Genomic DNA, 13342 nt, shown 5'->3' on the forward strand with positions numbered 1-13342 from the left:
AGAGAATCACCAGCAGCAAGAGCGACATTATTGATATATACAGAGAAAAGAGTCAGCCCGAGAATTGAACCCTGTGGCACCCCCATAGAGACTGCCAGAGGTCCGGACAACAGGCCCTCCGATTTGACACACTGAACTCTATCTGAGAAGTAGTTGGTGAACCAGGCGAGGCAGTCATTTGAGAAGCCAAGGCTATTGAGTCTGCCGATTAAGAATGCGGTGATTGACAGAGTCGAAAGCCTTGGCCAGGTCGATGAAGACGGCTGCACAGTACTGTCTTTTATTGATGGCGGTTATGATATCGTTTAGGAACTTAAGTGTGGCTGAGGTGCACCCATGACCAGCTCGGAAACCAGATTGCGTAGTGGAGAACGTACGGTGGGATTCGAAATAGTCGGTGATCTGTTTGTTATCTTGGCTTTCGAAGATTTTAGAAATTTAGGGCAGGATGGATATAGGTCTATAACAATTTGAGTCTAGAGTGGGGATGACCTTGGCAGCTTGCCAATCTTTGTGATCTCAGATGATACGAAAGAGAGGTTGAATAGGCTAGTAATAGGGGTTGCAACAATTTCTGTGGATAGTTTTAGAAAGAGGGGGTACAGATTGTCTAGCCCAGCTGATTTGTAGGGATCCAGATGTTGCAGCTCTTTCAGAACATCGGCTGCCTGGATTTGGGTGAAGGAGGTGTGTGTGGGGGGGGGGGGGGGTGGCTTGGGATAGTTGCTGCTGAGGGTGCTGAGATGTTGGGCGGGGTAGGGGTAGCCAGGTGGAAAGCATGGCCAGCCATGGAAAAATGCTTATTGAAATGATCAATTATCTTAGATTTATCGGTGGTGACAGTGTTTCCTATCCTCAGTGCAGTGGGCAACTGGGGGGAGGTGCTCTTATTCTCCATGGACTTTACAGTGTCCCAAAAGTTTTTGGAATTAGTGCTACAGGATGCAAATTTCTGTTTGAAAAGTTGCATAACGCGGGGGCTATTCAATGCTAATGCAGAACGCCACAGGATGTTTTTGTGCTGGTCAAGGGAAGTCAAGTCTGGGGTAAACCATGGGCTATATCTGTTCTTAGAGAGAGACTGTCTGTCTGTCTGTCTGTCGATCTTGGTCTTGGTCTTGTCTGGAAAAGTGGAATGGAACAGCCTCCCTAGCTGTCAGGCAGCTCTGCTGTGCACATGCATTTCTCCTCTCTGCCTCTCATCTCAATGCGAAGGCATTCCCTCTTTCCCTCACCTTACAGAGAGGGGAGAGAGGGGCTAGTGTTATGCAGACACAAACCTTGGGTTTCTATGGCAGCCTCAGAGTGGTGTCCTGATTGCAATAGTGTGTGAATTGTGTTACGCAGGGGAGGGAGAGTGTGGGGTGGGGGAGGGTTTGTACTGGAAAGGTTGCCGCTGCTGGTAGCTTCTCCTCTAGTGAATTAGTGGAGAGTTACAGTACGGAGACCTGCAGAGCCAGGAGCCAACAAGGGCTGCAGAACAATGCTGTAGTCAGGCTGAAGAAAGAGGGGGATTGAGAGAGAAGACAACGAGAGAGAGAAGAGAAGAAGACAACGATAACATAATTTTTAAAGTATGAGTCAATCAGAGACAACTATAGACAGCTGCCCCTGATTGAGAACCATACCCGGCCAAAACATAGAAATAGAAAATCATAGAAACACAAAACATAGAATGCCCACTCCAACTCACGCCCTGACCAAACCAAAATAGAGACATAAAAATGATCTCTAAGGTCAGGGCGTGACAGCCCCTTTGCTTGACATCATGGGAAAATCAAAAGAAGTCAGCCAAAAACTCAGAAAAAAAAATTGTAGACCTCCACAAGTCTGGTTCATCCATGGAAGCAATTTCCAAACGCCTGAAGGTACCACGTTCATCTGAACAAACAATAGTACGCAAGTATAAACACCATGGGACCACGCAGCCGTCATACCGCTCAGGAAGGAGACGCATTCTGTCTCCTAGAGATGAATGTACTTTGGTGCAAAAAGTGCAAATCAATCCCAGAACATCAGCAAAGGACCTTGTGAAGATGCTGGAGGAAACAGGTAAAAAAAAGTATCTATATCCACAGTAAAACGAGTCCTATATCGATATAACCTGAAAGGCCGCTCAGCAAGGAAGAAGCCACTGCTCCAAAACTGCCATATAAAAGCCAGACTACGGTTTGCAACTGCACATGGGGACAAAGATTGTACTTTTTGGAGAAATGTACTCTGGTCTGATGAAACAAAAATAGAACTGTTTGGCCATAATGACCATTGTTATGTTTGGAGGAAAAAGGGGGAGGCTTGCAAGCCGAAGAACACCATCCCAACCGTGAAGCACGGGGGTGGCAGCATCATTTTGTGGGGGTGCTTTGCTGCAGGAGGTACTAGTGCACTTCACAAAATAGATTGCGTCATGAGGGAGGAAACTTCTGTGGATACTATGAAGCAACATCTCAAGACATCAGTTAAAGCTTGGTCACAAATTTGGTCACAAATTGGTCTTCCAAATGGACAATGACCCCAAGCATACGTCCAAAGTTGTGGGAAAATGGCTTAAGCACAACAAAGTCAAGGTATTGGAGTGGCCATCACAAAGCCCTGACCTCAATCCTACAGAAAATTTGTGGGCAGAACTGAAAAAGCGTGTGCGAGCAAGGAGGCCTACAAACCTGACTCAGTTACTCCAGCTCTGTCAGGAGGAATGGGCCAAAATTCACCCAACTTATTGTGGGAATCTTGTGGAAGGCTACCCAAACCGTTTCACCCAAGTTAAACAATTTAAAGTTAATTCTATCAAATACTGAGTGTATGTAAACTTCTGACCCACTGGGAATGTGATGAAAGAAATGAAAGCTGAAATAAATCATTCTCTCTACTATTATTCTGACATTTCACATTCTTAAAATAAAACAGGGATCTGAACTGACCTAAGACAGGGATTTCTTACTAGGATTAAATGTCAGGAATTGTGAAAAACTGAGTTTAAATGTATTTGGCTAAGGTGTATGTAAATTTCCGACTTCAACTGTATGGGTATCAAATCAGTCAAATGAAAAATAACTTACTGTGAAATGTTTCCTTACAAGCCCTTAACCAACAATGGAAAAGAAAGATGAGTTAAGAAAGATATTTACTAGATAAACTAAAGTTAATAAAATAAATGAGCAACAATAAAATAACAATAACGAGGCTTTTTACAGGTTAGTCGAGGTAATTGAGGTAATATGTACATGTAGGTAGGGGTAAAGTGACTATGCATAGATAATAAACAGCGTGTAACAGCAGCGTAAAATCAGAATTATTATGGGGATGAGTGAAAATGTAAATGCACATATGCTATACTATACTGAACAAAACTGTTGGTCCCATGTTTCATGAGCTGAAATCGAAGATCCCCAAAAGTTTCCATACACACAAAAAGCTTATTTCTCTCCAATTTTGTGCACTAATTTGTTTACAATCCATGTTGGTGATCGTTTATCCTTAGCAAAGATAATTATTCCACCTGACAGGTGTGGCATATCAAGAAGCTGATTCAAAGACATGATCATTACACAGGTGCACCTTGTTCTGGGGACAATTAAAGGCCACTCTAAAATGTGTTTTGTCATACAACACAATGCCAAAGATGTCTCAAGTTTTGAGGGAGCATGTAATTGGCATGCTGACTGCAGGAATGTCCACCAGAGCTGTTGCCAGAGAATTGAATGCAAATTTCTCTACCATAAGCTGCCTCCAACATCTTTTTAAAGAATTTTGCAACCACAGACCACGTGTAACCATGCCAGCTCAGGAGCTCCACATCTGGCTTCTTTACCTTAGACCAGTCACCTGGAGAGCTGATGAAATTGTGGGTTTGCACAACCAAAGAATCGTCAGAAACCTACTCAGGGAAGCTCATCTGCGTGCTTGTCATCCTCACCTGGGTTTTGACCTGACTGCAGTTCGATGTCGTAACCGATTTCAGTGGGCAAATGCTCACCTTCGATGGCCACCTGCACGCTGGAGAAGTGTACTCTTCACGGATGAATACCGCTTTCCACTCTACCAAGCAGATGGCAGACAGCGTGTATGGTGTCGTGTTAGCGAGCGGTTTGCTGATATCAACTTTGTGAACAGAGTGCCCCATGATGGCGGTGGGGTTATTGTATGGGCAGACATAAGCTACGGACAACGAACCCAATTACATTTTATCTATGGCAATTTGAATGCAATTTATCCACCGCCATTGCCTCATGTTTCAGCATGATAATGCACAGCCCCATGTCGCAAGGATCTGTACACAAATCCTGGAACCTGAAAATGTCCCAGTTCTTCCATGGCCTGTATATTCACCAGACATGTTACCCATTGAGATCGTTTGGGATTCTCTGGATCAATGTGTACGACAGCATGTTCCACTTCCCGCCAATATCCAGCAACTTCGCACAGCCATTGAAAAGGACTGGAACAACATTCTACAGGCAGCCTGATCAACAGGCTGATCAACTTTATGCGAAGGAGATGTATCACACTGCATGAGGCAAATGATGGTCACACCAGATACTGACTGGTTTTCTGATCCATGCTCCTAGCTTTTCTTTTAGGTATAATTGACCAACATGTGAAATACATGTGAAATCACAGTCATGTGAAATACATGTGAAATCACAGTCATATGAAATACATAGATTTGGACCTAATGAATTTATTTTAAATGACTGATTTTTATGTATGAACTGTAACTCAGTATAATCTTTGAAATTGTTGCATGTTGGGTTCATATTTTAGTTCAGTATAGATAGAATTATGGCAATATCTAAGATACTGTTCTATGGTGAAATATGACTAGACCTTTGGTCCAATGTTAGAAAGCTGCATGAAAATAACAGATTTTCTGAGTGGTGATATTGTGGAACATGTTACTGGTCAGGCCTGCAGCTGCAGATTCCTGTTTATTAATGGTCTGTCATAGCATAGGTTGCTCTCTTTTGTAGCTCTCTCGATCTCTACTCTGGTAGAGGCTTGCATTGGTATTTATAATGTTGTGAACGATGCAACATTTACATATCGTGATGTGAGTGAAATGATGTGAAAAGTCAAATGTGTTTGTGTGTGATGAGGAGCTGGGTGCTGGCATGATTTATTGTAGCGTATTTTCTCATTTCACAAACGACCGAAAGTTATACACAGCGACAGATTGTCCAGGAAGAATTTTCAGCGTGCCAACGTCAAGCAGACAGGTTACTCTGGTACATGGGCCCAGCTCCAAGCATTACGACCATTTTCATGGGAGGTCTTGCAGCCGGGGTTTAGTTTAGCCATCTGAAAGGCAACTTTAAGAGACTCACTCACTGAGAGGCTAAAGAACAAGCCATGACCAACCCTCCCTCCTGCTGGCTGAAACTTAGTTTGAAGTTAAGTGTCTTCTTCAGAGAGAACTACCCAGAAAGCTTTGGTGCGGAGAGGCTGAGATACCCAGCTGTACAGGCTGTTGTGGGATCGGACATAGAGAGGTGGCTGCTGGGAGAGAGGGAGATGACTAAGTGATTTATGTCAGTAGGCTGTAGAAGGTATTATTAGCTTGTTTGTGTATAATGTAATATGTGGTGTGTGGTCGAGCACCACACCAAACTGTAATGATTCTCTTTTCATGGTGTTGTTTTGATGTTTTCTGTGTTCTGTCGCTAGCCTAGCACAGTATGCTCATGTATGATTTGCTGTCTAATTGTACACATGCTGTAGTATGATATATGATGGTAGATTCTTACTGACGTTCTATGCATAGTTGGCAGTAGCTGTTTGTATAGAAACCTCTGGAAGTTGTTTGTTTCAGTGAGTATCAGAAACATTTTCATTGGCTCTATCTTGGTACACTCTGCCACCTTATGGTGAGAAGATGCAATGATAGATTTATTGGATCATATTTTAGTTGAATCCTTCATATTATGTATAATAAATTAGGTAATGTGTTTGTGCCCTTAGGTTTGAGCTGATGCGGATGTGCTGGCAGTACAACCCCAAGATGCGTCCTTCCTTCCTGGAGATCATCAACAGCCTCAAGGAGGAGCTGGAGCCTCCGTTCAGTGAGATGAGCTTCTTCTTCAGCGAGGAGAACAAGCCCCCGGACACTGAGGAGCTGGACATGGAGGTGGAGAACATGGAGAACGTGCCACTGGACCCTGCACCCAGCAGACCCCCCACTGCTGTTCCTCTGCCCTCCCAGGGACCCATGGGGGCCACAGGGGGCTCAGCACCCCCTCCTCCCCAGCAGTTATCCCCAATGCAATGCCCTTCTAATACCCTGAAGGGACCTGGCTCTCCCTCCACCTCAGTCCCGGCTGCCTCTGTCTCGGCCTCCCCAGGCCTGGCCTTGGACAAGCACTCAGGACAGATATCGGCCAACGGGCCAGTGGTGGTGCTGCGGCCCAACTTTGAGGACACACAGAACTACGCTCACATGAACGGGGGGCGCAAGAATGAGCGGGCGCTGCCACTGCCCCAGTCTTCAGCCTGCTGATCCCCTCCTCCCCCCTCAGCCAGATCACCCCACTCCTCCTCTTCTCACACAGGGTAACATAAACTTCTCCCCTGTTTTAGTTATAATGGGGTGATGGATGAGTGAATAACTGACACATTATACTACTCTACTGCAGTAGGAGTCTTTCATTTTTAAATAATAATATCAAGATTTATTATTGAATACCAAGACTGAGAAACAGCACAGAAACCTGCTAAAGCGTTTGGAGTATGGTGACTCAGAACGAACAACACTGGGAAGCTCTAGTGTTTACTTCTTGTTTAGTATTTGTTACTTTAAAAACATCATTAAAGAAGGACATCATCAAATATTCCCTGACTGACAGGTATTGTAAGTGAGAGACAATAACTTTAAAAAAGAATTTGAAGCATATCTGCTAGAAAATCCAACAGACGAGCCCATTTAGATCATTTCTGAGAGAATAATGTGTATATCTGAGTGTGTTTATACTGCCTTCAGAAAGTATTAAGACCCCTTGACTTTTTCCCAAAAAATATATAGGGATATTTTTACCCTATAATGACAAAGCAAAAATAGATTTAGCAAGTATTCCTGCCCTTTGTTATGAGATGCATACTGTTTCCATTGATCATCCTTGAGATGTTTCTACAACTTGATTGGAGTCCACGAGTGGTAAATTCAGATGATTGAACGTGATTTGGAAAGGCACACACCTGTCTATATAAGGTCCCACAGTTGACAGTGCACGTCAGAGCAAACACCAAGCCCTGAGATTGTCCGTACAGTTCCAGGACAGGGTTGTGTCGAGGCACAGATCTGAGGAAGGGTACCAAAAAAATTCTGCCGCATTGAAGGTCCCCAAGAACACAATGGCCTCCATCATTCTTAAATGGAAGAAGTTTGGCACCACCAAGACTCTTCCTAGAGCTGGCTGCCCGGCCAAACTGAGCAATCGGAGGAGGTGACCAAGAACCGGATGGTCACTCTGACAGAGCTCCAAAGTTCCTCTGTGGAGATGGGAGACAACCATCTCTGCAGCACTCCATCAGACATTTTTGGTTGAGTGGCCAGACGGAAGCCACTCCTTAGTAAAAGGCACATGACAGCTCGCCTGGAGTTTGCCAAAAGGCACACAAAGGACTCTCAAACCATGAGAATCAAGATTCTGTGGTCTGATGAACCAAGATTGAACTCTTTGGCCTGAATGCCAAGGGTCACATCTGGAGGAAACCTGGTACCATCCCTGCGGTGAAGCATGGTGATGGCAGCATCATGCTGTTGGGATGTTTTTCAGCAGCAGGGAGACTAGTCAGGGTCAAGGCAAAGATGAACGGAGCAAAGCACAGAGAGATCCTTGATGAAAACCTGCTCGGGACAAGTCTAAGCACGCAGCCAAGACAACTCAGGAGTGGCTTTGGAACAAGTCTCTGAATGTCCTTGAGTGGCCCAGCCAGAGCCCGGACTTGAACCCGACCGAACATCTCTGGAGAGACCTGAAAATACCTGTGCATTGACGCTCCCCATCCAACCTGACAGAGCTTGAGAGGATCTGCAGAGAAGAATGGGAGAAACTCCTCAAATATATTTGTGCCAAGCTTTTAGCATCATACCCAAGAAGAATTGAGGCTGTAATTGCTGCCAAATTTGCTTCAACAAAGTACTGAGTAAAGGATCTGAATACTTATGTAAATGTCATTACATTTTTTCATTTTTAATAGATTTGCTAAAATGTCTAAACCTGTTTTTGCTTCGTCATTATGGGGTATTGTGTGTAGATTGATGAGGATTTTTTTTTCATCCATTTTAGAATCAAGCTGTAACGTAACAAAATGTGGAAAAAGACAAGGGGTCTGAACACATTCCAAATGCACTGTATTTCTATACCAACACATGATTCTCTCAACAGCATGATATAGCTCCTCTTAAAAACCTATTTTCATCGGTATACTTCTCCCACATTTCAGACATTGATGTGTTCTGGACTAGGATAATTGGTTTTCCTGTAAATATTCCTGGAAGGATTTCAGGAGTGGGTAGATATCATAGAGGGAGGGCAATTGTGAATTGGACACATTTTTTGTCAAATCAAAGTTAGTAGTTTTCTCCTTCTTGCTCTTCATTTGCCTATTGATTTGACATGAAGAGAAACATAATCAAGCAACCTAAAAAACCCAAATTGCTGTTTATTTTGTTTTCTACTTCACAATTACAATCAAATTGTAAAAGGAATTTGCCTGTTTTCGCTTATTTTTTTTCCTTCGAGTTACATCAGAGCCCTTATTGGATTCCTCTTCTATTGTATGTGTCATCTGAGAGATGAAAACACCAACATCACCAACAGAGACATTGAGCGAAAAGGACTTGGCGCCAAAAATGCAACACATACAGAAACAAACCTGAAGTGGAAGGTATTGGATCAGTTCTAATACAAGGAGAACTAAAGGACTCAACAGGACTACACCTTACACATACGTCTGCTAAAAGCATGCAAGGCATTGTACGCAGCAGATCTTTTTTAGACTTGTCATTAGTCTCTCTGTACAATTCAAACATTTATATAAAGGTCTTACAGTTGTATGTTAGACCTTAGGATCATTTTCACACACATCAATGGTTTGTCACTTTTATAACGTTTGTACTGTTCAGATGTTCACCTGTACAGAATGAAGCTGCTATTTTATTATTTTTCTTTTTTAGATGTTTTATATATATATATATATATATATACAAGGAATCCTATATATATACAAGGAATCCTATATATATATATATATATATATATACAAGGAATCCTATATATATATATATAAAAGGAATCCTATATATATATATATATATATATATATATATATATATATATAAAAGGAATCCTTCAGGTTTAATAGTTTATGATCTCCACTACAGTCCATTTCTTATGCATCATACTTCTCCAAGCAAAGAAAATGATCATTTAGATATAAAATGACTTTTCTCTCTTCTTTACCCCAGAAGGTTGTCTGTATCACCACATATTCTCCATTGCCTTTAACATTTTTATGAACATGTTTTCCTTTGCATTCTTTTTTTGTAGATTTCTATATTATTATTGTTATTATTATTATTAGTTTGAATGGACACCTTAGCTCCATGTGTGAGCGTGTACATTTTGTCACCCTTCTTGTACCAGTTGTCTAGCACTGCGCCTAGTTATCCCCCCCTAGGTGCAACTCAATCTCAGGTCGAAGTAAAGGTTTTGCTTTCTCCATACATTCTCATTACTGTCCTCTGCTTGTTTCACCTCTCTGTCGAGTCCAATAGTGCCCCCTCCCCTCCAGCCCCACACTGAAATGTACAGTATACCTGCCTCCCCCAGTGCCTCCTTTTGAAGTCAGGATTAGTTCCACAGGATTTTCTTTTTTTCTACTGCATCTGGTGTTTTAACCCATCCATTTTCCTGCCTCTCAATTAATAGGGCTAATTGGGTTGTCTTGTTTGCCTTAATGATCCCAACCACTCACCATCCCCTCAAAGAAGACTCATCCATAATCATGGTTCTCTTTTTGTGTCTTAGATTTCAAACGCAGCATTACTGCTCATTCTCCTTTATCATTCGATTCATTTCTGTTGTCATACTCATTTTCTTGTGAGGAAAGTGAAAACAGTTTCTGTTGTTATTCTCCTTAAACATGGCATCTGTAAACCAAATAAGGATGGGTTAAAGTCCAGGGAAGTGGTCACATTTCAATGTCATGAATGGAATAGGTCTTAGTGGGGGTGTCGGTATGAAACATGTTTTTGAAGCACTTCTCCTTTTGAAAAAGTGTTGCTTGGTGATTATTTTTTCCTTCTTTGAAGGTTCTCTCTGTAGGATTGTTATTTATTTTTTAATTTTCCTTTTGTGATATCAGTTTAAATCACTGTATAAAGGCCCCATGATTCAGTATAAAGTTTGATTTTTTTATATGTATTTTCTTTGGTGTCATGACTGGGGATGTTTTTCTTTTTTTCCCTTCAAGTATATATCTACCTCACTCTTTTAAAGTATATGTATGTGTATGAAAACAAAAGTACATCTCACCTTTTCTCATTAGTCCGTATAAGGTAACCTCACAGTCCTCTGGATCCGGGTAGACCTCATTATCAATACACACCACACACACACCTAGGTTGGAGTGGAGATGGGATGTAGCTCGTGTGGTTCTAATTCTATTTAGTCCCGTATGCTTAACGATTGCTGTATCAACAAAACGTTCTGCTGGTCCAAAGATTTTAAATAGAAAATAAAGTATGTTGGTAGTATGAGAAAGTATGAGGATTTTTAATGTATGTGGTACAGATTATGTTACAGGTTTGATTTAATAAAAGACATTGGCTGGCCTGTATTTCTCAGGAAATGGCTTAAGTCCGACTCTCATGGTTTGAGCGCTAACATGCTAACCTGGTTACCTAATAATGCTAACTTAGAATAACATCAAATTACTATTGTGATAGGAAGTGTTTATAGTAGGCTACATAAAGTCACAGTACAGTATGTATTGGTAGAGAGAAGGACACAGCTAACTCAGACATGCAGGGCCGTAGCCAAGACATTTTAATAAAGTAGAATCTCATTTACTGCATTTCTGTACAATTTAAAAACTGCCAAATGCTATTTGGAGAACAGCAAAAACAACCATTGTCATATTGGTTGCTGTAGCTTCATTCACCTCAGTTGTTCTACAAATACATAGCCTACTAGTTATACAATTAGATGAAAAACTATAAATGAAAATGTACAGAGTTGTGTAGCAGAAAAAGTATTTTATTAACAAAAGGTGAACAAATACGTTTGCTAAACAGAACTTTTTTGTTGTTGCAGTTTTATAGTTCATTTCCTGCAATTCTACACATGACTTATGCCATGTTAATATGATATCTGAGTGAGAGTAACTAACTAAATCAATGGAGGAGGCCCCTTGGAGGTCTGGGCACCTGGGCACATGCCCTGCGTTCCCGGTCAGTAATTTGGCCATGATTACTACAAGTCTAGATAGCTAACTAGAGTAATTTACCAATCTACAATGTTTTCTGACATGGGCTGATTGAGTGACTGTCAGTGACATATACACAAGAGAGACACTGCTGATGCACAGCCAAGTTTCAAAATTGCACCTTATGTATTCTATTATTCTAACTCTCAACAGTAATTCAAAAATAATTACTGAGGTCTGGACCTCGGTGTCCTCATATGTAGCTACACCCTGCAGAAATCCCATCTCACCTCCTCCGCAAACAAGGATTTCACAACAAGAAATCCTCAGATCATACAGCTGCCAAGAAGGGTGAAGCTGAACGATAACTTCTTTATTTTCAATTGTATCTATGTATTTAGGTAGATTTCAAACAAATCAGTATGTTGGAGTCAAGCAATTTTTTTTAAACAAAAAATGGGAAACATTGCATTTATCATCTTTAATCATTCAAGACATTTTGCAAGACAGAAATCCTTTGCTATTGTAATGTACTGTATATTGGAAAACAAGGTAGGTCAGAGGATGTTTGGCTTTAGCCTGAATTCTGGATAACTAAACCACTACTGACATCGAAACAACTCCTGTAGAATGTTTGCCAACACTGGCTTCTGGTTACAGCTTACACATTTCTTCTTGTAAAACTGGTCATTGCTAATATGCTATGTAAAGTACTGATTTCCCCTAAAGTAAAACTGATGGCACTTATTTCTGTGAAACCCTACTCAACATAAACCATACTCACATACTCCTACACTCAATAGCCCCACAAGTTCTCAAAGTCAGGGCTACAACTATGAAAATAAGCTTTGTCCCTTATGTTGCTGGGAGCAGTTGAGTGTGGAAATAACTGGCGTTCGAGAGATATTAGGTCAATATGGAGTAATTGTGGTACATGAAGGCAAACACAGGTTAAGACACCACATACTCTGTCCTGGGAGGGATGTCTCAAAGCAGACCAACTGTAGAAAGAACATCTACAGCCGTCTGCTGCTGCTCCACCTCCTTATTCATCTGACAGACAGGACACTGTTGGTTCCTCTGTACCCCTTCATCATCTAATCTCTCCATCCTATCCACCTGCTCCCAATGACTAACTTTTCTAAATAGCACCTACAAAGCTCCCACATTCAAATATTGTAGTATTTTTTTTGTCCCCTGTTAAGATTTTTTAAACAGTTCCAATTGGCTTGGAATAGACTTAACCTCTGAATAGACTCAGAGGTTGAGGTAGTTGATGTTAATGTCCCTTCATTGTAATCTTCATGATCCTCCTCATTGTGATTAGTCTTAAGACTGCACCCCCTGCTTTCTCTATTCTACTGCTGCTGATAATGGCACTGCTTCAAAAAGGGTGTCTCAATCTGTGGGTGTAAATCCTCTAAGACCGGGCCAATATCAATGGAAGTGTAGTTGAGATGGCATGGTTGGATTTAGACCTCAAATTCTCATCAAAGGTCTTTGTCATTAAGGTTCATAGAAAGGTGAAGCTCTGATTTTGTAGAGCAAAAGACAAGTGGAGTTGAGGGCATATAAACATGATTCTGATTTATGGAGCGAAATGGAGAAAGGTTTTTGGTTCACAGCTCAACAAAACCTGGAAGGCTTACGTGTTCAATATTCTGAAGTAGTACTTTTTTTAGGCTGTAAATCCAAGTTGGGGGGGGGGGGGGTTGGATGAATGGCACATTGGCAGAAACAAATGGCTATATATATATATATACTACCAGATTTTTAAGAAATAATTCAGATCACCGTTTTAACAAGGGCCCTGTGCTACTGTTGTTGAGTACAGTATAATGGATGGGAGTGTTTCACATTTAGATGTAGTGTTTCAAGTGTTGGTGTCTGTAATGATGAAAGATAGAGATATGTGACA

General features: G+C 41.4%; 1 protein-coding gene across 1 annotated transcript in view; it reads left to right on the plus strand.

The window, feature by feature from the left end:
• Positions 1-7048, plus strand: part of LOC139400755 (insulin-like growth factor 1 receptor) — a 159598-nt gene extending 152550 nt beyond the window's left edge. The window contains exon 21 of the mRNA XM_071145437.1: positions 5959-7048. Coding sequence (XP_071001538.1) covers positions 5959-6493 — 535 coding nt within the window. The 3' untranslated portion in view covers positions 6494-7048. The remainder of the gene's footprint in view (positions 1-5958) is intronic.
• The last annotated feature ends 6294 nt before the right edge of the window (positions 7049-13342 follow it).

Source organism: Oncorhynchus clarkii, chromosome 1, assembly GCF_045791955.1.
Source record: "Oncorhynchus clarkii lewisi isolate Uvic-CL-2024 chromosome 1, UVic_Ocla_1.0, whole genome shotgun sequence".
Taxonomy (NCBI): Eukaryota; Metazoa; Chordata; class Actinopteri; order Salmoniformes; family Salmonidae; genus Oncorhynchus; species Oncorhynchus clarkii.